Source organism: Ammospiza caudacuta, chromosome 2, assembly GCF_027887145.1.
Source record: "Ammospiza caudacuta isolate bAmmCau1 chromosome 2, bAmmCau1.pri, whole genome shotgun sequence".
Classification (NCBI taxonomy): Eukaryota; Metazoa; Chordata; class Aves; order Passeriformes; family Passerellidae; genus Ammospiza; species Ammospiza caudacuta.
The window spans coordinates 59,157,436-59,184,360 of record NC_080594.1 but is presented as its reverse complement, the minus strand read 5'-3'; the positions used below and the strand labels follow the sequence as shown (position 1 = coordinate 59,184,360).

Below are 26,925 nucleotides of genomic sequence, written 5' to 3'. Positions count from 1 at the left end.
TCCAAGGAATGCTGCGGCAAGGAAACAATGGAGAGCCGCCCCCTCTCCGCCTCCCCACTGGCACTTCCAGCGCCGGGAGCACCGCGCCGCCGCTAGGTGGCGCCGCGGCGGGAAGCGCTGCCGGGAGGGGCGGAGCATGCGCAGTGGGCGCGCCTCGCCCGGGCCGCGCGCCTCCGCCCCCTGCTCGCGCCGCCGCCGCCGCCGCGAGCGGGAGGAGGAGGAGGAGGAGGAAGGAGGGAGAGAAGAAGGGAAGGAGGGAGGCAGGTCCGGTGGCCCTCTCGGGTAGCCCCAGCGGCGAGGGAAAGATGGCGACGCTGGGAGGCGAGTCGCAGCCCTTCCCCTCTGCCGCTCTGGCGGCGGCAGCCGGGGTGGGCGGCGGCGGCAGCGGCAGCGGAGCGCTGGGTCTGCAGGCGCCGCTGACCCGCGGTCTGGAGCGGGCGCTGGAGGAGGCGGCGCACTCCGGGGGGCTCAACCTGAGCGGCAGGAAGCTGAAGGAGTTCCCGCGCAGCGCCGCCGCCCTCAGCCACGACCTCTCCGACACGGTGCGGGCAGGTGAGCCCGGGTGAGCGGCGCGCAGGGCGGGGGCGGCCGGGGAGCGGGGAAGGCGGGGTTGTTGAATGGCCCGGGATGCCCTCCCCGCCCCCTCGGTGCCCCCCGACCTTCCGCGAGTGGGCGAGCACCCACTCCCCACCCTTTGGTTCGCCTTCCTCGGGGCCCGTCCCCGCACGGAAGCCGAGGCCACCCCCATCTCTCCGTGGACCCTGTGCTTTCTTTATTCCCCCGCCTTGGTGTATGAGGTAGGTGTTTGCTTCCATATGGCTGGATCTGTGCACGCTCCCCTCCATCCCCCCGCTCGGCGCTTGGTGAGGCAGAGCTGCCTCTCCCCTGGCACACTGGGGGAATGTGTGGGGAATTCTTGCTCGCCCCGTCCTCTTCTCTCTCTGGGGGATGTACGTGTCTGTGCCACCCTTCCCTGACTGCTGAGGTTTGCGGTGGCAGCCAGCCCACCTTTGATTCAGCCGCGGCAGGAATGCACACACGGTGCCAGGGTGGATACCTGCTGCTTGTGACCTGCTGCTCGCGGGTGAACCCACCTGGCACGGAGGGGATGCAAGTCCGTATGTAACCACATTGAGATACTCGTGTGCCTCTCAACGTGTCGCGTATTTGCATGCCACAGGGGAGCCATGTCCATAGGAAGACTGTTTGCTGTGCAGATGCCCCAGGGGGCATGCTACCTTTCGCAAATGCCACTTGTTCAGCACTGGGGTTGACGTGCCCCTCAGTGTCATTACAGTCATGTAGCCACAAGTGCCAGCTCTATGCAATGCTATCTTCCAGGGCAAATGTAGAGAGAAATCCTCATCTTCACAGGCACTATATGTACTCTACAGTGGGGGACACCATCATTACATAAATCTGTAAGGGGACGGGCCTGACAACCCTTCAGGCAGGAGTGGTGAGGGGACATGTATTCAGTCTGTGTTAACTTGCTCTCACACCTTTTTTCCAACATGAAAAAGGGCACACTTATTTCTCACCTAGGGAGGCAGACCCACCTTAAAGGGTCATGTGAGTTTTCCTGCTCCTGTTTATCCCAGGTGATGGAACCTAATCCCTTCTTTACATGGTGTCACTAGGTAGAAGGGTGTAAACCCGCATTAGAGGAACATTAGTGTATTGCTAAGGTCTTCAGCATACAGCCTCCACATGCCCTTGTGTCCCCATTTGCCTGCTGGAGACAGTTGTGTTGTGCAGCAGAGCAGGAGACATGTAGTCGCTTGTTCTTGTCCCATAAAACAGCAGGTGCTATACCTGCATGCAGACATGTGATAACATGAATCTAAATTCTCAGCTACTGCTGCACATGAGGGCATTTATGCCTTCCTGTATATGGAGACAACACGTGGTTGTTGTGTCTGTCCCAGAGTTAGTGCCTCAGATGTATGGTAGGTGTCATGTGTTATTGCTGTTCAACTTTGTTACTTGATGGCTGTTGCTGAGTGGATTTCACACTGGTCTGTGTGAGCACCTATATCCTGATATCAGTTAAAGAAGTGAAGGAAACTTGATGAATGAAATTACCATTCTAACCATCAGCTGACTCAGTAGCAGATGTGAAAAGGATAGGCATGGTAGGGGAGCTCTGTGTGGTTAGAAGAATGACTTTCAGCTTGTCATCCCAAGCAAGGCATTTTTTATCTCATTTCTTTTTCAAAGTTGAATTTCAGCAGACATGCTGCAATATGAGATAATAGTTTAATAGAAGATAATAGAAGTTGAGCTTGTTCAATATTGAACCAAATTGTTGGAAAACCAAATTGTATGCTGAGGGGGTTGTATACTGGAAAGAAAATAGTTTGATTGGTAGTGATTGCATGTTAGTATTTGTGTATTGTGTAAGTATGTGCTGTACAGGCATGAGCTGTGTGTAGTATGTAGAGGTAGCACCTGCTTCTTACATGCTTGCTTGTTCTACTGGTTTTTCTAGGGAAAAAAATAGTCTCCGAGCATTATTGTGCTTTTGCCAGAGTTTGCATGGAAACATGTAAACAATACGAATTCAATATGAAATTGAATGTAGAATTGTGTTTTCATTCTCTTTTTGTTTGATATAAAAAGCAGTGTAGATCAACCCTTGTCTTAATCTTGTGACAACAGCAGCCCTTTTATCATTGTCCCTTTTTAGAAGAACACTGTGTTAATCTATAGTTGCTTTAAGGTTTTGTTTGTAACAGCTTGTTGTAACTGTTTAATGGGAACTGCCTTGGAAGTTGTGTGTTGATATATTTCCAAAATATCCATGTTTTTTTCCGTTTGTTACATTACATAACAAATATATAAACAGAAGAGATGCTTGGCTTAAGGCCAAGTTTCTGAAACTCTTGGGGCAAACTCTTGATGGGAATTTTCTCTTCTGCTTCCTCTCCATAAATGTGCATAGTATAAAACTTTCTTGTACTACTTGGAATGGATCCTTGAAATGAGTGATTTGTAGTTTTGGATCTGATGTGCTGACGTATCTCTGAAGTCCTGAAACATTGGTTTTTGGGGTAGGGGGTAGCCTTTCACTGGTTTTTTGAGGGGAGGAGAGGATTGCCAGGCTCACTGAAAAATGAAGTTACTTCTTGATGTAGAGGAGATGATTGAGGGGGGTTAAGTTTAGGGCTCTGAGGAGGAGGGAATTTCCAGAAAACTGAAACCCTGTCTGCACTTGACAGTGTTTTAGTACTGCACACTGAAAATACTTTTTGATTCAGAAAGTGAGCGTCTACAGCTTCTCTCAAATAAAATATTTTCAAACTTGTTTTCTAGAAAGGTTCTGAGTGCTTTTTGTAGGTCTGAGGAAGAAAAGAGTGAACAACTTCAAGTTCTCTGTTCATGCATTTATTTTGTTCCTGAAGTTAGAAGTCAGATTTTGTATAGCAATTGATGCACTTATGAAACGGACGTGGCTTGTTTGCCTTTTTCAGCTGGGATGGGATAGTTTGATTTTTCTAGTTCTCACTGCTGTTACATTCTGTAATAGCTACAGAGGCTGAACTGTACTTGTCACTTTCTATTCCTGCAGCTTCTGGTTATGCTTTTTCTTCTGTGACTTTTCTTTGCATTAAATCCATCTTGGTTATAGGAATGTGATAGAGCATTTCTTCCTCAGCCTTTGAGAGTTCTGCTCAAGTGCTGAGTGACCTGGTCAGGTCTCTGCACACAGAATGGAGTTTTCATGGTGTACAGTACTGTTAGAAGAAAATAAAACCTCTATGCAAAGTGTCTTGAGTTTAGTCAGGCATTTTAAACCACATCAGTGTGAATGCAATGCAGAAACCATTTCAGAAATAATAAATGCTATTCTTATCACTTTTATTACAGGCTGGGTTATGCGGAAGGCAGTGGCACAGTAATCACATAGTTCTTAAGTAATAGCATGCAATTATATTCCTCCAAACCACTGGGAATGCTGGAAGCATGTTTCTTTATAAAAGAGCAAGCAAAGGCCCAAAGATGTAACCATGGCTGCCTGCTGTATTACCTCAGCCTCTTTCTGTGGGCTTTGATTGTGTATCTGAAGACAAATCCTCTGAACCTGTTCTGGTGAATAACTGCTTCATCCATTTCTATTGGATGAATTTGCACATGGGGAGGGATTATTTGCTGCTGCTGGTAGGGACCTGGCAGAGAAGAAAATCAATTCTTTCAATTGCATACTAGATTATTAGAAAATAATTACTTACTGAAGTTTTTTATTGCTACATTGGGCAGTATGAAATTTTGGAAGGAATGTGTATTTTTTTTGTGCAATAAAATGCTCTCTTGATAAAAGAGCTCCTGCCTGCTGTTTTTTAAAGTGCTTCTGAGTGGACTATACTTGTCAGACAATGCTGTGTTGAAGACACCTTTGCCTGGCAGCATCTTTGAAATAGTTTTTTCAGCTGTAATGGTGGACTTGCTTTCAAGGTTGAAAAATCATAGTATTGCTGTGAGCCTTGATGCTGGTTTGGGTAAAAATGTTCCTTTCATTCCTCTTTGCTGATAACATCAACAGTAGTATTTCTTGTTTTCCCCCCCTTTTTAAACATTAAATATGATGTGCATGGATTGCTCAGAGCAACCCTATCTAGTCAAAGATGTTGCTGCTTCATGCAGGGGAGTTGAACTAGATCACATTTAAAGGTTCAATCCAACCTAGACCATTCTATGATTCTGTGTACATTAGATTGCCATAATTTATTCTTACTTATTTTCTCCACCTGCTTTATTAATGTAATTCTTCCTTCATATGTGAGAATTCTCCTAATTTCAGCAGCAGATGTGCAGTTGGTTCCTCCTCTTCTAAGTGCAGGTTGTACTGGGCAGGATGTCATGGCTTGTTTGTGCTGCTGCACACTTCCAAATACCAAATATGACCATTATATGGACTCTTTAGAATTTGATTGTTATTTGGCCATTAGAGAAAAATATGTTTGATATGCCCTGCTCCTTTTAAGAATTCTCTCTGATAATTACTTGGAATAATTCATAATTTTGAATTAATATTTTGATTAAATTGTGGATTTTTTGGATAAGGCTGAGAGCCTCTCATTATGGTCATTTAACTTAAACTCGTATCAATAAATAATGTCTTTATAAGGCTAAAAAATAATAGAACTCAGTTTCTTTTTAATTTCAAAAGTCAGTCTCTTCCTGCAGCCTTTCTGTGTGTATTTGAAGATTTCTAACCTTACTTACTGTTTTTTTACACAAGAGTATCTTAAGTATATTAGGACAGGGAGAGAGAGTAAGTATGTTTGCTTATTATCACCAATGAATTGAGTATTACCCTGCAGCCAAAACTTAGGAGATGTAATTCTTATGGCTAAAACATGAAGATAAATCAATTTTGTATTCTTTATTGTGTATTAAACAGTTTCTGACACCACCTAATCGTGTGATCTGTCTGGGCATCTCTGTGCCAACATATTCTAATTTCTGGTTTTTTACTCATAAGCAATACTTTGCCAAAGAGCTTTACCAAACTAAAAGAGTTCTTTTAGAAACATGGATGTGCATAGCAACTTCTAACTGCAGAATACCATTTAAACCCTCTTGGTCCTTTTGTTCCTCCTGAAGCCTAAATGTGTCCTTGCTTGTGGATCTTATAAACATCAAGGCTATTGAGTTCTATTGAAAACGGTCTATTAGTTCTCTTGCTGTGGAGTCTAGTCAGTGGTGCTTTTGAAAGTTACCTCTTTTGTCTGGAGATTGATGCTCCCATAGCTGAAATGTAGCCACTGACTTTGCAGGTGCTGTTACACGCTCCTCAGCACAAAATAAAGGGAATTGGCTCAGGCTGTTTGTTGCATGAAACAAATTGTGAGTACACAATTGTCTGGTTACTGTCTCAGAATGTGGCTTGAGCAGATTAATGGCTTTCTACCACTGGCTCTGTGTGTGTGTTTCCCTTGTATTTGTTTGTTTGTTCTTTCTTTTTGACTTGCTTGCTAGTCAAAACTAGTGTGCAGGCTGAGAGGTAGGAGAGATGCCAGCCTAAAAACCATGGGAAGGGGTAGGAGAAAGGGTGAAACCCCTCACTTTCAGCAGGATTAGGCTCTGCTGTGAATTGAACCTTTACCCCCAAAGAGAACTTCCCCTTTGGGGTGGCAGTTATTTAAACAGCTCTGCCTGGAATTGCTGTGTTTGGACGTGCTGTGCATGTGAATAGATAAAAGCTGAAGGCTTTTGTAGAAATATTGTTGCTTTGTGCATCCTTGGCCAATCTGCTTGGAAAAGACTGACTACGCTCCAGAAGAGCTGTTATGGTGCTACAGGTTCCCTTTCAAATGTTTTTAGACAAGCAGTTCTGCAGATCCATTCACCTGTGATCACTGGTGGGAGGTAGAAGCCAAATATCCCTGCATTGTTTGTGAGCCTTCTTTCAGTCCTTCCCCGGTCTGTTTCTATTGTGTCTTCAGCAAAAAAGGCATCTTGGTTTAGACATCTCTTAAACAGGAGAGATTGTAGGAATCTTAACATGGTTACTGTACAGAGAGTTTTGAAAACACTGAATATTTCTGTGAGGGGAAGAGGCTGGGGCAGAATCAGCTATGACAAAGTGGAATGAATATTTGCACAACAGGCTTGGAAGAGGAAAGGGACAAGTGGCAATGCCATACAGATTTGAACAAGGAAATAGGTAAAAGATCATACTGTTAAAGGTAGAAGTGTCATAGGGAGTGAAAACCTAGGAGCTATTGAAGAAAATATATGAAGTCAAAGAAGAGAAATGTGTGTAATGGCTTGGGATAATTCTCTGAAATCTGCAAAACTGAGGAAAAATGCCAGTTATGTTCATAATGATTAGAATTGTGCGCATAGAGAATCAGATAAACATGGAGAAAATTGTTTGGCTCCAACATACATGACATTTACAGACTTTATGCTACAAATAATAGTTTCAAATTCATACTTTAAAATACTAATTGTTGAATTTAAGTTTGGAAAGCTTAGCATCTATTTGTCTGCATTAGGAAAACCCAGTGATTTTGCTGCTTGCAGAGTTACAAGATCAAACAAGATGGAGAGACTGGTGTTTTGTGTATCAGAATGACCATTCTAGGAAGGATGAGTAACTTCTCTGGGCGACAGGCTGACTGCTCATCATTCTGCCTGCTGTGTTCTTGCTGACTGTTAGTAAGCATTTATTAGGTTTGTGAACATTCCCAAGCTGCTTAGATTGCTAATTCACAGTTAAAATCAATATGATTTAAATAATTGAAATGGCACTTCCCAAACCAGAGATACCTTAAATTTGTTCTGCTGAGACCAGAATTATGGCAAGTGCACCCATTTATTGTCCTCCGGTGTGTAAAAGTGAAAGAGCCAGAAATGTCATCCCTGCGTTCAGTGAGCGGATTGCTGTCAAAACTGGGAATAGTGGTACATCTGACTTCTGACTGTTCTCTGCTGACCATGTTGTGCAAGGTGTTATACACCCATCAGAGCAGTTCTTTGGAATGCAACTGAGGGGTTAAGCTTCTGGAGGAATAATTCCTTTCTGCTAAACTTGTGCGTAGATGTTTCTTTGTGGGAGGAGTTCATTTATGAAATTCTGACGCTTTCTCCTCAGCCTCTTTCTCTAAGGGTGTCTTGCTGGCCAGCTTTTTATTCTTTGTTTCCTTGTATGGTGCAGAACACCCTAATGCCTGTAAACCTCCTAACTATTTAAAAATAGAAATAACAATAACAGTCTTTTGTCCTCCTATCCCAGGCTGTAGGAGAAATATTCTTAAAGGAAAAAACAAAAAGTCGAAAGTTGTGAGATGATGATCATGGCAGAGCCAAGTGGGGATTAGTTTTGCCCTTAATTTGGAGCCTGAGGAGGTTTGCACTTGCTTTTGAAGCTGCATGAAAGTGTTTCATGTTCAGCTGAGCTTATGTGGATTTAAAACTTTTAAAAGCTAACTGCTAAGTTCATGGTGATTACATGAGGTAGTTCTTCTAGGAATGGTTAGAGAAATTACTGGAAGTAGCTGGAAGTTTTAAATATCAGAATAGAGTTCTTGGTCTTTATGAGAAGCAGAACAAGGGCAAAATAGTTGAGCACCAATGTTAGCAGTGACCTGTGCTGCTGGATGGAGAAGGTTTTTATGTTGATTTTCTGTAGATGAGTGATTTTATTCCTTGGTGTGAAGTGCACTAGTTGTAATTTTTTTATTTCCTTTCAGGACCATGGTGCTTTAAAATACTAGATTAGTAACTACTGTAATTTCTAGATTTTGGATTTAACCATATAAACTAGGTATTTTCTACTACTATTGTCGTCTGATAAATACTTTTTTCTGGTAGGAAGTGACATTGCTGGAGCAGCTGGCATTCATATGTGTGTGAAGGATTTAAGGCAAATAGTTTTTTGAATTAAATAAAATTCAGCAAATTGTATCTTTGAAATATCTTTAAACATAGCATGTGACTTGATTTCTTTATACTGTAAAGAACACTAAAATACTATTATAATACTAGTTTATATTCTAAAGTAGTATTTTTCAAAAGTAGCCAAGTGACTGCAAATGACACTTTAACTTCAATTTATCTTATGTGATCAGACATGAGGTTTTGTAGCATCTAAAGTGTGCATGTTTGGTTGTGCTATTTGCCGTGACACCTCTCCTTTGTAGCATTACATTAGACAGCCAAAAAGGAAAAATGAAAAATAAATAAGATGAGGGGAAAAACCCCACCACATTTAAATGTGAAGAGAAAAGCATGAGTAAGAAGCTGGATCTGTTGTTTGGTGAACAGAAAGAAACAGGTTCATAAAATGTATATGCAAATAAATCACTGAAACTGATGGAGAAGTTTTGTGAAATGGGCAAGAATTGGGGTAGGAAAAGAAAATTGAATCAGAGGGTAAGCTAAGGAAAGACATGGAGCAGAATACACACTTGGGTAACCCTTACAGGGTAAGGCAAAATACCTAAAATGCAAATAACAATAGTTTATTGTATTGTATAGTAAGAACATTATGTCCCATTTTAAAGACAGTGAAATATTGTGGTCAGCAAAGCTTTTATTTTAAAATAACTTTTTGTACTATTTGAATTTTAAAACTTAATAACAAGAGAAATAGGGATTATTGAGCTATAGACAGGTAGTACCTGTCTATTGCTGCTGTTATATTACTGTATTTTGAGAATAGTGAGGCTTAGCTGAATTCATTCGATTCAGTCTTTTTAAGGCAAGGAAAATGAATTAACAACAAAGCTGTGTGTCTATTCAGTGGGGAAGGAGGAAGAACATAGTGTAATTCATATGTTATATAATTTAAAAATGCAGACTGTTATGAAGATTTCTGGAATGAGTGTCTGGTCAAAGCTGAAAAGAGCTTTCTCAGCAGTTGGAGCAGGACAAGGATGCTCTGGTTACTAAATACAGCTGTGATTGATCAAGGGGAACAACTTAACCCAGGGTTTCCCATGCTCATTTTATGTTGTGTTGCTAGGGCTTCTTGTTTGCTTGTTTTGTTGGGGTTTTTTGAGTTCATCCCAGTTCAAGAAAACTGTCCTTTTGCCTTCCACTTTGTACAGTGTAGTTTCCCTGCTCAGTAAGTTTTGTCTGTGATCCCCTTTCCAAGGTTTGAATTCCAGTCTGGCTGAATGCCTACTCCTTGCTTGTGTTCCACTTAGCAGCCCTTCAGATTGCCTTGTGTTACTGACTTGATTTTTTCCTCACTCACACATGTCCTGTCACTTGCAAGGTTTGCTAGACATGGTATTTTATTTCCCCCTGCTTACTAGTGTGTTTGAAGGGAGATGTATGAACAAGAACATCCTTGTGCCATCCATCTGAAATGTTTTGACTTGTTTTGAGACCCATCAGTACCATTTCCTTCTAGTTTCTATACAGCATCAATATGATGATATAGCTTCTTAGTCATAATGTGCAGAAATTAAGACTGATTTACTGAATTGTAGCCATGTTATAATGGATGTTTCAATTCACTGTCTGAACTTTCAATTGTGATGGAAAACTATTATGTTAATTTGGCAATGTGTAGTTTTATATGTTATTTTTATGAGGTTTTATTTTGGGGGGGGGACAAAAAAGACTGCAGAGCCTAAAATTGTTTTTCATTTAAAAAAATTGTCAAGTTTCTCCCTCGTCTTCAGAACTTTCTTTCTTTTTTTTTTCTTTTTCCATGTGCTGTCTCAAATTCACCATAAAAAGTGAAGATAATCTGGCAGACTCTCTGCAAAAAAAATCTTTCAAGCAAATGGTGTGGATCTTATGATTTGAAAGAAAATCGGAAGTAATTTAAAATAACCAGTAACTTTAATTTGCTGACATTTTTGTAAGTGAATTTAGAGATAAGACAGACACTATCATGGTGTAGACCATGAGACACTTTTATATCATGGTATTGCTGCTATTACTGATCTGCTGAAGTGTGCTGTGTGTGACTCTGACATTCAACCAACCAGTCAGGAACTTCTAAGGGTAGAGAAAGTAGTCTTTTGAATTTCTTGTAATTTGGAAGCCTTTTACGTAATTATATTGATTGTTAATGTAATGAATTTAAGAGCTAAAGCCTTTAAGTCATTAATATAATGACTTTAAGATTTCTACTTTTAGGTGTTCCTAGCATAGCTCTTGCTCCATGTTTCCATTAAAAAATTACCGTGCGAACTTTGCACAGTGAGTTATTTCATTGTTCTATAATGATGCAGGTTATCCCTGGTTGTATAGATTGGAAAAACTGAGAAGCAGGAATTTTGAATGGCTTAATCCAGATCTCAGAACAGATCAGAGACAAAACTGTGAATGGAATCCAACTTTGATTCTCTGGTATTTTTTGGAGATTTTTTTTTTCATGTTTTTTAACTGTCAGTGTATGATATCTTGAAGAATGGATGTTGAGGTATTTGAATTAGTTTTGTTCTGGAAGATGTTGGGATAGCAGTAAAGGCTTAAAGCTTCCATTCAGGTCTTAAATCCTGGGAGTGGTTTTAAATGTATTAACACAATGCAGAAGCTCACTTCATAGTAGCTTCTGGCACAGACCTACAACTCACAAATAGTCTCAAAAAGAATATCACTATAGATTTGCAATCAGTTAAGAATCGGGTAATATGAAAGAGTAGTAACTGTACACAGTAAAAAAAAAAAAAAAAATCAGTATTTTGGCAAGAAGTGCTGTACTCCTTCTGCCAGTTTTCATATCTTTGTACATTTGGCTTCCTAGAGAACTGAAAAGGTTATTTTTGGCCTAGTGCCCTGGGCTAAAAATGGCTTCTGGAATCTCATAGCTCTGTTTGGTGTTGAGCAGTTCTGTGCGGTAGTAACAGAACTGCAGTAATTGGTAGTCTCAGAGAAGCATTTTAGTTATGCACTTAAATGTTAAGCTGTGGGAGATGTGGCTCTGGGATCCCTCCAGCATCTCATTTATCAGAAAAATTTAAGCCGTGTTTATCTATGAAGCATTGGTAGCCTGAAGAAAAAGAGGCTTTTCTACAAGTACTTGCTAAAGAGAAGTAAGAGACAGTGTAAGGTTTAGTCTCTACAGGGAAAGGCTCTAAAATTAAGAAATAAATCAGAGCATTGCTATGGGAACTCAAGCATTGCAGTTGAGACTGTACATGTAGGAAATAGAAGGAGCCTGTGAAATTTCCTTGTGTTTCTATCCAGTGTTGCAGGGTTTACCTTTAAAAGGGGAAAAAATCCACCATAACCCTAACACTGCCCTCCCCCAAGAAACAAATGTACCAGTTACTAGATGTGAATGTTGGCTTATTATAAATATATGTTTTTGAATGATTTCTGAATACTTTGGATAGAGTTTGAAATAGTCAGGGAATAGTGAACAGGTTAGTTAAATCTGAAAAATCTTACACCAATAAAAGGTCTGAAACTTGCAAAAAAGGCTGGAGGTTGCTTCCCTCTATATGCCTCACAAATCTGTTACTTTTTTCCCCAATATTTTGAATTAGCCTAAATAGAAGTAATGCATGGTGCTGCAAGACAGTAAAGTTTTCAGGAATAGAATTCATTAAAAAAAACACATTTTCTTTTCTTCTTGTGTGTGAAGTCAACATGGACAAATGCTGAATGAGAATCAGAGGGTTTTCTACATGTAGCTCATAAACATCCAAAGAACCTCATTTTAAAATCACCCAAGAAATCAGTAGCAGGTTGTGTTCTAACTTTGCAGTGTAAGGCTTTGTTAACACAATCATCTGGAAATATGGCCATACTAAAGTGAGTTCTGATCAAATTTGTGATCACACAAATTTGAGATGATCAGTCTAGTGTATAGCTTTTCAAAGACAGTTAGCAGATTTTGTTATTGCTGCTAAGGCTCTGAAATGAGGAAATAAATAATGGTGTTGGTATGGGAGTAGTAAAGCATGAGCATCTCAGAAAGCTATCTATCTCCAAAATTACAGTTTATTTTTTTTTTCCTGTGGAAGAGTGTAAATAAATAATTGGGAAGCAGTCTTGCGCAAATGAAAATGGTAGAGGGTAGTAAGTTGCCAGGGTTTTTTGCTTTATGAACAGAACTTCTTGCTTTTAGAGGAATTTCTCTAATACCTAAAGAGTATTTAGTCAGTCCTGTTGTTCCAGACTGTCTCACCTTATTTTGTGCTGCTGTTTACATTCTGATGTAGTGGACTATCCTTGCTGAAACATGTTGAAGCAATTGATTTGTCTTAATAAAAGAGACATTTATGTTGATACAGTTTGTCCCTCTGGCCATCAATTTCCCTGCCTGAGTCTGTGTTTCTAGATCAGAAATTTATGGCTCATGTGTCCTGTCTCAATTTTAAAATATGCCAGTGATAATAGTATGATTGATTATATATTTCCTTTGGAAACAAATAAGAGATTACACAGCAATTTTGTATTTTAGCTTCAACTCATGGTCACGTATTCTTTTTTCTTAACAAGATCAGCTAATCCACTGTAGCAGGCATTTACTCTCCTGCAGTTCTTTATACACTATTTTTTACTTTTGTATCTGATGAACTTCTGTATTTGATTAATGAGGGATAACTCCAGTTACAGTAATTTAGGATGCCATTGCAATTGTCCATCTAGCTTCCTGCTGAAAACTTCTGCCCATGTAAATAGGATGAAGATCTAAATGGTTATGATGGTGGATTTAAACTCCTAGGGCAGGCTTGGAATTGTGGCATTAAGGAGCTGGCATGTGATTTTGCCTGCTGTGCCTTTTCTTGGGGAGGAAACTACCCTCAGAGCAGTGGGGGACAGAGTTGAGGCTGCTCCTGTCTTACATTGCTGTACTAAATATTGCAAGGGCTTGTGAGACAGTCCTAAACAGATGAACCTTTGGTGTTCCGCTGTGAAATATGACTTCAGATCCCCAAGTCTTGCAGTTTCATGAAACTCTACAGATTTTGGGGTGTTTTAACAGTTTTATTGTCTTTTGCTTCGTTGTAAACAACTGGACATAGCAGTTTGTGAGCTGCTTTGTAAACACCTTCCTTTGGATAATGTGTGTTCAGCTTATTTCACAGTAGTCACTGTTAGTGCACCCAACTTTCATTTTAGTAACTTGCACCTCTAGACTTGGTGGGAGCTCATGATTGCCATTGTTCCAGGCTTATGCTGTCACTTGCCAAGACTGTGATTCTATGATTGTATTCCTCCTTGTTGTATTTTTAATTTTCCATATGACAGAGTTAAATATGACCTTGCTTGTGTCTGACCTCCCATGTGCTCCAAGTCCCCTTGTATCCATAACTAGTAGATAGTGTATTTGTATGAGGCTGTAGAATATGATTTGTTTCAATAGTCTACAAATCCTAGCTTATGACCATGTCTTTTTAAAGATATCAAAGTGGACTTTTCTTCTTGTGATAATTTTTCACTTGTGTCTCCTTTCGTATTTTGTATTATTAATTAGGAACATAAAAATAAAGGTTATACGTAATATTGAGGAAGGTTCTAAATAAAATAGAGGTAAAACTGCTTTATAATTAAGAATTCCTCCCTGAGTATCTGTCCTAGAATGGATTGCTTGACAACTCCATTTATAGAAACAGGATGTTTTGGTTTTATGAACGTAGATTTCTTGGGAACTCATTTTGAGAAAGTGTTTGTCTGCCTCCACCCTTGGTGGAATGCAGATGACATCAGAATTTTTTATGTACTGGTGCTATGGATACAGAAGGACCAGCTTTAGAAGTGTCAGTGACATAAAAGGAATTGCGTTCTAAGCAATCTTACTATTTAAGGTGAATTGGTGGTACAGATGTCCAGGTGATCAAATCTAAGGCAATAAAGATAGAGTAGTAGGTGATTTGGATTTTTACCTATTCCATAAAAAATAGAGTAGATTCCAGGTAAAATTTTGTGATCTAAAACATAACTCTTCAACTGCCTTTCTTGTACAGCAGAGCTCTGCTGTTCCCTTCATTTGAATCTCTTATATATGTTTTTCTCTTACTTGTGATAATTTTGGTCCCACTGGCATTTGAGTTGTCCTTTTAAAAACTTTAGGTTAAGATCTAATTGCGACTTCACAAAAACAGATTCTTTAAGAGAACATTTGTTTGTAAGTAAATGGTAAATATCACTTAGAATGAAGTTGTTACTAAATTAACTGCATATTTTAACTTTGTATCTAAATTTTATAGGATCACAGGATAACTATGAAAGGACCTAAGATGCTGATGAAGGGACCCCTGTAGGTCGTCTAGTCCAACCACCAGTGCAAAGCTGGGCCAAGTCTAAACTTGTTCAATCTGTTCTTGCCAGCTGAAGCATATTTCATTTAGCTGAGGCATTCCCAAATATCTTGAAGTCCCAGGTATTCCTTCAGTTATGAATTCCCAGAATTTTTGTGGTGAAAGAATACCCAAGTTTGGAAGCCCTTAGTGCTCCAATGGGTGATGTGGAAGCCTCACTGGAAAACACTGACCCTCCTGAAGATGAGGAACCATTTACCAACCAGGTAAGGGGGGGGGGGGGGGGAGAAGTCTCAGGGGGGCAAATGACACCTGGATGCCCAATGTCCCCAGGGCTGAGAGGCATCTTTTGAACTTTACCAATCACACAATGCTTTTGCTGGAGTACCAAGACTGACAGCTCTCAGCAGGAGGCAAGGGGAGGGGAAGGGAGAGGTTGTTGGCACACCTGGGGAAAGAACCAGGATGACTGAAACAGGCTATTACATCACACTGCAACACCCAAGGTGATTAGATTTGTTTTACAACCTTGCTTTGCAGCTATGCAAAACACACAATTCAGACACCTTTTGTTTGCTGACATATTTACCCACAGGCCTATTGTAGAGTTTTGCTCCAGTTGTGTATGGACATAAATTCTGAAACGTTTTGCATCTATATTACCAAATGTAGATTCTTATTGGTAGTCTGTTAAGGAAATACTGAAGTGAGGACCTAGGTTAATGCATTTTGGAAGTGCTTTTACAACACTTCAAAAGAGAATGTGATGGGGGTCTTAATTTTAAATCCTGTTCTGTGTGCCTTGGTGTTCCTCCATTAGAAAGATGTTCATGAGGAGCTTGTAGCACTTAGGACTGGAGTTCTCAGTAAAAATACTCAGAGACACAGACTTGCTTATGTTGAGATTAGTGTGTGGTGGTTTTTTTCCCTTTAAGTTCTGGTGGCAGCTGTGGAATGCCTGTGTTTAGAATTGCTAAACTGTTTAAAGTTGTATGGCAGTAAATTTTACTTATTTGTACTGGGTTAAGCCCAGTAGGCAGCTAAGACCCACACAGCTGCTCACTCACTCCCCCACAGTGGAATGGAGAAGTGAATCAGAAGGGTTAAAAGTGTGGGTCGAGCTAGGGAATTTAATAGACAAAGGAAAAGCTGTACATGCAAGCAAAGCAAAATAAGTTGTGGGTGGGTTTGTTTGTTTTGAAAATTTGGTATGCAAATGCAGGTCGCATGAAACGTGGGCTTGAGTGAAGTTATTGGCAAAATCCCTTCTGAGTGATGTATGTGGAACTTTCCCTGTTCTAGTGTTCTAAAACAAATGATATTTCGGACTAGATTATACCAGTGTAGGGAAGTTTACCAGTCTTCTTTCATCTGCATTACCCTCAGCACAGGCTTGTTTAACCTACTTTCTGGGCAAAGTCTCCTGTCATGCTGCTGTACTTAGCCTGCTCTCAGCATCTGAGTTTAGCCAGTTCAGCAGGAGTTTGAATACGTCTGTGTCACCATGACTGTAGTAGTTGGTAAATAATGTGACTGTAATGCAGTGAGAGCTGTTGGAATATGGTTATTCTTGCTCACTAGTTAGTGTGTATGGTCTCACATGTTATGCTTTGGTTTTCATTCTTTGTCACTGTCTCGGGGAATCTGTAACAGCAGGAATGTAAACAATAAAATATTTAGGAAAATTTGTTCTTGTATTCCGGGATCTGAGTGTTAGAAAATTATTCCTGATTTTTTTGTTAACTGCCAATATATTTTAATGGTATGCAGTGTGTCTATTGTATAACTTCATGAAATATGGTTTTAAGATGTGAAAGGTCTCCTCCCACACAGATGGAGCAACAGAATATATGATACATGACAAATATGTGTTTTTATTAGGTTTCTTCCCTTTGGTTTCTTCTCTTTAGTTTCTTCAACAAATTACCAGAAACTATAGCTATTAAAAGGAGCCTATTTTCTGTATTAAATCAGATGAAAATCTGCAGGAGAACTCATCTGTGTCAAGATGATACCAGATTACTTTCATGATTCAGCCATGTATTAGTGTGTAATGAAATGCACTGAGGACTGTGCTATTAAGCATCACTATTGTCACATTGGATTTTGTTGTTTGTTTTTTTTATTATTTGTACCATATTTTCTTGAACAACAGTAACATTTATTCAGATGAAGTCTTAGAATGTTATTCTCACAAAACTCTCTTTTATTAATAAAATTTTCTACTTTGTAACATAGTTACCAGTATGTTTCTTCCTTGTAAAACATTAAGGCATCATTTAACAGTATTTGAGGTTTTTTGTTTATTCCCATAACAACTGTCAAGGGCTATAAACCTTCAGAAAGTAGATTTCAACTAGTGAGAATTTTGCTGTTATAACTGGAGAAATTGATGAGAAATGGAGCAGGCAGTAGGTGTAATGGGAAGTGACAAGTTTCTAAATAATGTTTAAATGCTATTAGTCCTCTGAATGCCGCCTTTTTTGTTTGTTGTTTGGGGTTTTGTGCTTTCTGTTAGCCTTTATAGCTAATGGTGAAGAAACAAGGAGTAACTGTTAGACAAAACAGTAGCAAATAGTTATGGTTTTATGGGAAGAGTTATGGTTTTACTCTTAGGTGCCTTGAATGGTTTTGAACTTGAGTGTGAATAAATCTGAAACTGCCTCTTATATTGTTCTCATAAAACTAGTAAGCTGTAAGTTTTAAAGAAAAAGGAAGTACAGTGAGTATAATAACTGAGCTTATATCCCACCATGCTGTATTTCTGTAGTTCAATAACATATATGTATTTTCTTTGGGAGATTCCTCTGTGTTCCTCAGTTTTTGTTTAAAATGTTTGTCAGTCAGTGTACCTGGCAGTAAATTAACTGGAGGAATTTAGTGTTTACATAGAAAATTGTTTGACTGTTTCATATATAAATTTTTAAGGGATTTTCCACTGGATTTCTACTGTGGTCATAGGTAATTTTTTAGACGGCAGCTTGTTTTGCTGTTGCTGTTAAAGAAGCTTGTACTTCTGGTCTCATCAAACTGCTGTGTAAACACTGAGCTACCGTTACACTTTTAGCTATTCTCAGGCAGTTTGCTGGTTTAGAAAATTTGTAAGTTTTGCATCATGAATGCAGCATGAACACTGTTTTGCACAGTGTTTTAGTAGCTGACTTGGAGTTGCAGAATGAATAGAGCTGTACTGTATATGAGAGTAAGATGGCAATACTGAATTTTAGGATACCACTTGGAAATTTTTTTCTCCCCTCTTTTGGTTTAAGCTCATTTTACAGTGATGAAACCAGTTTGTTCATTGAAAAGCTGAGTCTTGGTGCAAATGCTTTCTGGCCTCCCTCTGACACCAAGGAAAAATGAGGGGAACAGAAGATTGACCCCACCGTCTCTTTTTGCAGAGAAATGAAATCTGAAGTGTAACAGCTTGAAAAGGGCATCTTCTAAGAATTTCACTTTCCTTTTTAGTAGTGCTTCATCAGATATAGGCCTCTCTAAGCCTTGCTAGGATAGGTAAGATACCTTGGTTGGTATCTTTTTTGCCGGATAAAACTACAGTTAAGCCAGGAGAATGTATCTTCTTAAAGACTTTTCCCTAGGATAACTACTCACATAAAGACACATCTGTTCAGAGTTTCATAAGTACATGCAGGCAAAATATTTCAAATCATAGTGGCTATTGAAATTACTGCTAACCAGAGTTCTGTATGATGCAGTTTGTCAAGCAAGGGTGGATTTGAATAAAGAACTGCCCCAGTCTTTGTGCATTGTATTCTCTCATTTGTAGGTATGTGCAAGCCAATATCCATAGATGTGTGGGACATGATGTAAACACATGTACACACTTCAGACATATGGACTGAAAATTTTGGCTTTCATTTCCTTGTAGCTGGAAGAAAAAATAGGCACATTTTTATGTCCATAATTTTGAAATTAGAGGTAATTAATGTAATCATTGGAGCTTTTCAGGATCAGTTTTAAATTTTTGTGATTTATGCAGAATTTATTCACAGAAACAATATATATATATATATATGTATTTCATTCTGATTTTGGTTGCTACTCACAATACACACTATGTTAGTTTTACAGGAGTTTCTTCATACCTAAACTTTACTGTATTTAGGTAATAATGTGGCATTAGCTACTTTGTTATGTAACTATATCTTATGTAGTAATCTTATGTAAAGGATGCAGCTGATCACTGTTTAAAGTCCCTATTCTGTTTTTACAGGTAAAGTAAGTAGTAGAAGAGTTTTAGCACCTCATAATTCTATCCTATTGTTTTTAATTTTGTGTCCTTTTGCAGTTGTTTTTCTAAGTATGTCTGGTTACAGTTTAGCAAGAAAAAATATATTTTACCCTTCACTCATGATTTTATGATTTCTGTGAGTATGTCCGTATAGGTTTTAATCATTATTTCCAAGATTGCTTAGGGTCTGAGAAGAAGAATATAATGCTGATACAGGTGTGTCCCTAACTGTGGTGGTAGTAAATGCCTAAAGTCTCTTTAGACAGTCCTGATGCTTTGGAGCTGCAGAAATGGGACCACCGTAACAGCCAGGGCATCCCTGTGTCTTTGTCAAATCAAGATGTATGATGTATGCAGACTTGAAAGAATAGATGAAGGTAGGAAAAGTATTTAAGAATGCTGTCAGATATATAACGGTCAAGTGTGTGTAAAAATTTACTCAGATGTGACTTATAATTTCTTACTGAAACAAAGGTATGGAAAACCTTTCCCTTTGAGCTTGTGTTGCTGAAAATTTCATATCAGGGAAACTTTCTGTAAGTGTTTTCAATGTGTTAGAATTAGAGATGGAAGAGATCTTGTTCTGATTTTTCACTGCAGAAGACATCTTGTACTGATTTTTCACTTTGGACTATTTCTCAAGAGCAGTGGTTTCCAAGTTGGAAAACATTGATTACATAAAAGTTAGAAAGTTGCATCCCATTAAAACTATTTGTAGATCCTTGACATGAAACCTGAGGATTTTCTGAAGAATGTCCTCTTTCTCTTATGAGTGCTGAAAATACAAGCAATAGCCAGAAACGAAACAGAATTCTCTATTAATCAGTTTTCTAAAGGAGAACTAAGCAACCTAGTAAAGAGATTCTAGAAAGGATTTTTTTTATTGATGTAACAATTTCAGCTCTCTGGGTATTTTTTTGCACTTGATATGAATATTCTAGACTCAGAAAAGATCCTTGATTTAAATATCTGGTTTATATTAAAGTTCAGAAATACTCTGTTTTAATTTAAAAGTATAGTATATTTTTACAATATACTTAGAAATATTCCAAATTAATTTTTTGTTTGAGAACTAGAAGTAAACTTAATTTTCTCTTCTGGCTTGTATTTTTTTATGGTGCCTTGTTAGAGTTCTTCTCTGCTTTTATAATTGAGGTGCCTAATTTGCAAGGCTTTGAACAAAAGAGAGGTAGGAAAGAATGTAAGTTCTTAAGGGTTATGCTGAGGTCCCTGACACTGGCAGTGCTTGTGTGTTCCTTGCAGAGTTGTCTGAAATGAATGTGAATGAAGATGGGACTATTGGGAAAAGGAGGAAAAGCAAATAAAACTATACAACAAAAAGGTAACCTAGGAGTAACTTAGCAAATTAGTAGCCTGTGGTTGACCGTAACTAAATAGACTAACCACAGCATAGACACAGTTTCTGGACAATGTTGATAGTAAATGCTAGCACAGACCCATTTTTTGACATGCAATTACTGTGTGATATCTAAATTCTCAGTAGAACCGAGCCTTTTTTATTATTGGATATAGTTGCTATGTGAGAGCACAGCAGAAAAGCAGAGAAGAATTTGGCTATTTAAATGAATGCCTAGCCTTTGATTCTATATAAAGCACTGCAAATCACTTTTTAATTCTGAAAGAAATAGTGCCTTATTTAAAAATGGTGTGAAAATGTTGAAACCAATCTTAACATCATAGGATTTTATTCTATCCTTTTATAGGATCATAGGTAAAAAGACCTTTTAAGGCCATATATCATTAGACACGCCAAAAGGTATCTTGGATACTGCTATTAGTTTATGGTCTGCACTCTTACTGTTGTTAAAGCACCAGCACAAGCACAAACCAGAAACCTGAACTTTGCCAGTGTAGGCATGTTTGCTGAATCTTAACATTTACATTTAGTAAATGCTGGGCAATGGAACTCTTCAATCTTCAGCAAAAATAAACTGAAAGTATCTGGGATTTTTCAGGCAAAAGTTGGCTTCCTCTCCTGGTTTTTAAAACTGTGTGTGGTAAAGAGGGAGAGTCCTTCTCTCTTACACTCTTTGTTGCTTTCACCAATATTACTGTGCATTTTTTTCTTACTCTCAATCCTTTTACAGCCTCTGTGCCTGATAATTTTCCCTTAGGGAAACAAGATGTCATCTTAGAACATACATCTAGGGTAAGACAGACAAATCTGGCTTTTCTCTATTAGTCTGGCTTTGCTGGCTTGTGTTACTTATTAAATATGGATAATACAACTCCCACTGCTCTTGAAGCAAGTGATGTGTGGTGTCTTTGAAAAGCTAATTTCAAGGAAGTCACTGTGTCTCCAATTCCATGTAAAATAGACATAGCAGCAATTTTTATGTACTAGAAGCATGAGAGCAAGTGTGATAAAGAGGGATACACCAATATCTCAGGACTCATTAAAATGTGTCAGCAAGATACAAGAGTAAGTGCTGGAATTAATAGGGAAAAATGGACAAGAGTTTGGAACTACAAGTGGGGGAAAGATGGGTTGTACTGTAGTAGGAAAGATTAGCCTTGCCCTCGCCTGCAGCTCCTTTAACAGTTTGGTATAATTTGCAGCTACATTAAACTGTCATCAAGGTTTTCTTTTGACTTCTTATTTTTCAATGATTACACTGAAAATATGAAATTATGTGTGAAAATATGTGTTTAATCATGCTTATTTGTTAAATCATGTTTAAATATTTTTAAATAAAAACAAAACATGATAATACAATAAAAAAGCTAAAATGTTGGTGAAATTGTCTCAAAAGCTAGTTGCTTTTTGAGGTATGTGTAATGATATCTGATTAATGGCTATTCAGATAGTTAGATAATGACCAGAGGAGTAGTCATAAGATGAAAAACTGAGCCACTTAATCTCTTAATCTATTCCTAAAATGAGCAAAGTTGACCAGTGAAGCCATTATCCCTGTTGCAAAACCTGCTGAGGTGATTCACTGGAAGAAACTCTTTGGAATGCCAGGCAAACTGGGAGGGGGGGTAACTGTAAAAAAGGTGCATAAGATGTATTAGAGTGGCACTGGGGACAGGGTAAAAGAATTTTCAGATTGTATGGCTCTGATGTGTGTTATTTAAGGCAAGGATCAGAAGTGGAAAAGTTGGAAGTTCAAGAAGTGGAAGTTCAAATGAAGTGGGGAGGAAGGAGTGTGGGAAAAGGAGAGGAAGGAGGGACAAAAGGGGACAGTTACATTTTAAAGCGGGCTAGTACATTTGCCTGGTGAGGCCCTGTTGCCCTATTACCATGGCTTAACCTATAAAACTTTTTATAATTTTTTTCTCTTGTCCTTCCCCTGCCTTGTGAATCTCTGTGGGATGCGTGCATGATCTTCTACCAGGCTTCAGGCTGGAGTAGCCAGCAAGTAGAATTGAGTGAGAGAAAGTCAAGGAACAAAAGCTTATAGAGAAAACAGTGAGAGGATTTTATCTCTTAGTATTGATCCTTAGGAGCAGCGTGGATTTGTCTGTGGTGTCTGTGTTTGTGTAGGCATTCAGTGCAGTGTTGCTTCCTTCTATTCAGTTGTGTGTTTGTGGTGAGATGTGTTATCGACAGCATGTCTCTCTGTCCTGCTCCACCTTCCTATGCTTGGAAAGGTTCTAGGGAGCAATAGCTCTTATCAGACCAGGAGAGGAGGGCTTCTGTGAGTCCCTCAGTATGCCTTATTTGCTTACCCCTAACAAATAAGCTTTTTGCTTCAGTTGTTAGTTTTCTGTGAGGGATCCTTTGCAGGTTTTGATGCTGCCCTCAAGGCAAGTTTTCTGTATCAGGATTGCATCTAACAGTGCAGAACAAAATTTTCAGCATTGGCAGCCTGGTATTCAAAAAATGGTTAACACCCTAAACTCTTCTGGAATTTGATATGTCCTTTGGGTGATTATCACTTCTGAAAGTTAGGGTACTCTCAGTTTTGGATTTTAATGCCTGCAGAGTCCTAACAACTTTCTTTATATAACAGTGGATAAACACTGTTACTGATTTATATGTACAGTGTGTTTTTTTAGCACATCAGCTAAGTATCCTAGTTTGATTTTTTTAAGTAGTCCTGTGTTATTGCTATAAAAATATGTAATAGAAACAAGTAGAAAGTAATAGCAAGGGAGAGAGATTAAATGACTTATGCAAAAACATATGAGAAACGATGCAAAACTGTTTTAACACAAACACTGGTAAAGTTGTAAGCATGAGTAGTTAAGTGTGTTTTAGGATTACTCCCATTCCTAACCCTTGTTTTTCAATGTTTCCTGAAGTGCTGTTAATATAAAACTCAGTTTCCAGTGTAAACTCCAGGAGATGAATTTTCTGTTGGGTATACCTGCCTTCCTTCAATCGCAGTTCAGTTGTCCCTTTTACCACAAGGAATCCAATTACCTTAACTCAGGGATTAACTCAGTGATCAACTCAGCCATCCAAAGGACTGATCTGCTGTACAGCTGAGTTGTGAAGCACCATCTATGTCAGGGGAAAGAAAATCTTCAAGAAACATTTGGAGGTGAGTTTTCTTAATGGTTTTCATAGTTTTATATTTAGGTTTTTCAGGGACAACTCTAAATATTGGTTTGAAGAGGAACAAGCAGCAGTTGTATGATTTCCTTCCATTCAATTTGTTTCCAACATAACTGGAAATAGGGGGCACTGCTTGTGTGAGAAAAGTTTGCCTCCATACTACAGAGTGTGATTAAAAGTAGTGTAGTGGGAGATTCAGAAAGCTTTGCTGTTTATAATGTTCTGGTTTTATTTTAACAAAAGCTGCCTGGTAGATTTGTCAATTGTGTTAATAAACACAATGACTGAAGTAGAGAGCTTCTATAACATGATTTTAATCTCTGAAGCCTGAACAGTTTGTTTTATGCCAGCTTTATGCCAACCAGTGTTCTTAGAAAGCTGGTTCTGAATTCTTAGAATACTTAGTTCTTAGTCATCTCCCCTCCAGCTTGAAATGTAAGGCTGTCCTGCTCCACTTTACTGTTTACTTTCCTTTAGTTGACTGAGTGTTGTGTTCTCATGCAGTAGTGGAGAGAGTTTAACTCATTCATCATCTCCAGATTCATTTGGTGAATACTGTCAAGGTTCATATGTATAGCATCAGAGTGCTCCCTCTAGTTTTAGATGCCCTGTAATAAACCAAGTGGTACAACTTTGCCAAGTGCTATGGCAAGACACATGAGTTTTACCAGGTCTAGTTAAGACATAAAACATTGTTTGTTATGGATTTGACAGAGAGTAACTGTGATCTAGAAACATTGTAGAAGTATCTGACTGCCAAGAAACATAATGTCTTTGCTGTGTCCTACTAATTTAAGTCAGCTCCTTCAAGCAGGGATGGCAAATTTTATAGTAATTTGCCACTTGCAATTTAAAGCAAGGAAATTGGAATTAGCAGTGTTCCTGCCATTCTATATGGGGCGTAGCTTCATTGTTTGGGTACATTTTACCAATAAGAAGCATGATTGTTTACCTAGGTTTGTGTTGCATACTGCCCTGATTCCTGGGTAAAAAGGCTGTGCTCCCCAGTGCTAGTAATGACTTTGAAAGAATGCAGGTAAAAAAAAACCAAAACCACACAACAAAAAAGTGAGGGAATTGTATCACTTACCACTTCTTCAGTTGCTAAAATATTGTTTGATGTTGTTAGGTTGAGAAGTTCAACCACTTTCTCTGCTTTATAAAGAATGTGAAAATTTATTAGTCATAAAAGATACAGAATTCTTAGGACTTAAAAAGACCAATGTATAAGCCATAGGCTCAGTAATAAAGCAGTAAATGCAGTGATTGTTGTAGGTACCCAAAACATAATCCTTACATTAGGAAATGGCTGATGGAAGACAAACTGTGGTATTGCTGTGGAAGTGGCTGATATCTGGTGAGCTGCCTGAAAGAAAGAGGGCCCAAAAAGACAACGAGGAAATAAAAGTTTCGGTCAAGCTTGCACTGTTGCTATATTTAAAAAAAAAAAACCAAAAATAATGACTTTTTAGAAAAATGGACTTGACTTTTGACCAGGTTCTTGCACAGCTGTGTTAGTTATGGCACTGACAGCCAGGGACAATTTGAGCTGTTCCTTTTCTTTTCCTAAAGGATGCCCTCACCAGAGCATGCTTTTACCTGAGATTGCAGTTCAGCTTTCCTGCAGTTCATGTAGTCACAATGTCCCTCATGGACTCCGCTCATGAGTTACAGCCTTGCCTTAGGTTTTCCCTTCTGGAATTTATCATCTTGTACCAGGTATGTAAGCCCAAGGTCTGACCTCATTTCTGACTAAGATGGGGCACCCTTTCTTTTCAGAACAGTCATATTTAACACTAAGGTGTTATAATAGGTCATCCTTTTTCAGATATTAGGTAATCTTGATTTCAGTTGCCTGTTGGAGTTGTAGCCAACAAAATTAAAATAATACTGGCAAATCAGAAGCATGATATGTGGTGTTTTTATTGTTTTTATTTATTATGTGGTGCCATTTTTCCAGCCAAGAAAGACCGGAAGTTTTTGACAATAAGTTTTCTCCAGTGGTGCTCTCTCCTATTATGTGCTATCAATCTTTATTTACTTTTTTTTTGCAAGTCCACAGCATTGCATGACTAACATTGCCATAAAACCCTCTCAGATCTTCCAACTCTTAAAATAAATGTGGACCAGAAAAAGAAACCCCTAAAGTGTAAAGTATTTTATTAGAAGGAAGAAGATAGAAAGCGAACGCGAGGTGCAAAAGTTGTGTATCCTCTGAGTTAAGTATGTTGCTTATATTATGAGGTTACTGAATAACTTAATACAATTAAATCTGGAGGTAATGAATTTGAACTAGTGTAGAGAGGCAACCCCGTTGGTGTACAATCACACAGGGATTGTGATTGGTGGGCTCACTTATCCAGTCTGTCTTACTGACTTGATAGTATGTTTGCAGAGAGACTTGCAAAATTCCAAGAATTAGGCAATTTGTTTCCCAATTGGCATTTCCTGTGGGTATGTTGTATATATTGCATTTTATTGTCTACATTGTACATTCAAGCTCTTCAACATGTGTTCTTTATTGAATACTTAGTGAAGACAATCAATAATAGAACAAACAACTGTGTTGACCTCTTAGAAATAAATTATGTGGGTAGCTTGTTCAGTTGTGCTCTGAAAACACTTAAAATTCTGATGAATGGGTGGCTCCAGTTTTCCTCTCTGAGTGATCCATTATATAACATTCCCCATGTGTTTGGAATAGTCATATTGTTATCATGTTATCTCTTTTACTTAGCAATAGAGAAGTCTGTTTGCTCAGATGGAATTTCAGAATCAGAATTTACTGGCACAAAAATCTAAGCTTTATTTTGCCAGAATACAGTCGGTTTTACTTCTGGATGCACCAGAATTTTAAAAGCATAGTTGAATTTGATCAAAAGTCATATTTTCATTAGAAGTAAAAAAAAAATTTTAAAAACATCCATTATCTGCCGCCTGTAAGGCACTCTAAAAACTATTTTTTTGGTATGTAAATTGTACATGTCAGTGGCATACTGCAGATTCTTTGACTTGTCTCTCTAATGGGGTGATAAAACAGGGAATTTTTAAAAAATAGTAAAAAATTATTTTTCATAATTGCTACCAACCATTTCAGATTTTTAAGAAATTAATTTCAAAGAACTTTGTTCATAACAATAAAAGAAATCTGTTTTGCTATGTGTAATGGTTATTAGGAATTCCCTTACAGTAAATATTTTTGTTTCTGCTTTTCAGTGTTTGTTTTTTTTTTCTCCATTGAAAACTGCTATCGTCTGCAACTGGCAGAAGCAGTTTTTCTCTGAGTTTCAGGGCTGAAAATGCAAATCGCTAATGAATTTGATTATTGTTTAATATTTAGCATCTTTCTATTTCTAACAGTTTTTAAAATGCTGATGAATCTTTATGGTACTATATTTACTTTTTAAAAAAAATTTTTTCAGTTTTGTTTATAGTTCTCTTAACTGAAGTTGTTCTTCTGTGGTACA

General features: G+C 38.5%; 1 protein-coding gene across 2 annotated transcripts in view; it reads left to right on the top strand.

Annotated features, from left to right (window-relative positions):
* The first annotated feature begins 249 nt into the window (after positions 1–249).
* The window catches only part of LRCH1 (leucine rich repeats and calponin homology domain containing 1), a 118,333-nt gene continuing 91,657 nt past the window's right edge, over positions 250–26,925 (top strand). For both annotated transcript variants that reach the window (XM_058825083.1, XM_058825082.1), the window contains exon 1: positions 250–552. In XM_058825083.1, coding sequence (XP_058681066.1) covers positions 306–552 — 247 coding nt within the window. In that variant the 5' untranslated portion in view covers positions 250–305. The remainder of the gene's footprint in view (positions 553–26,925) is intronic.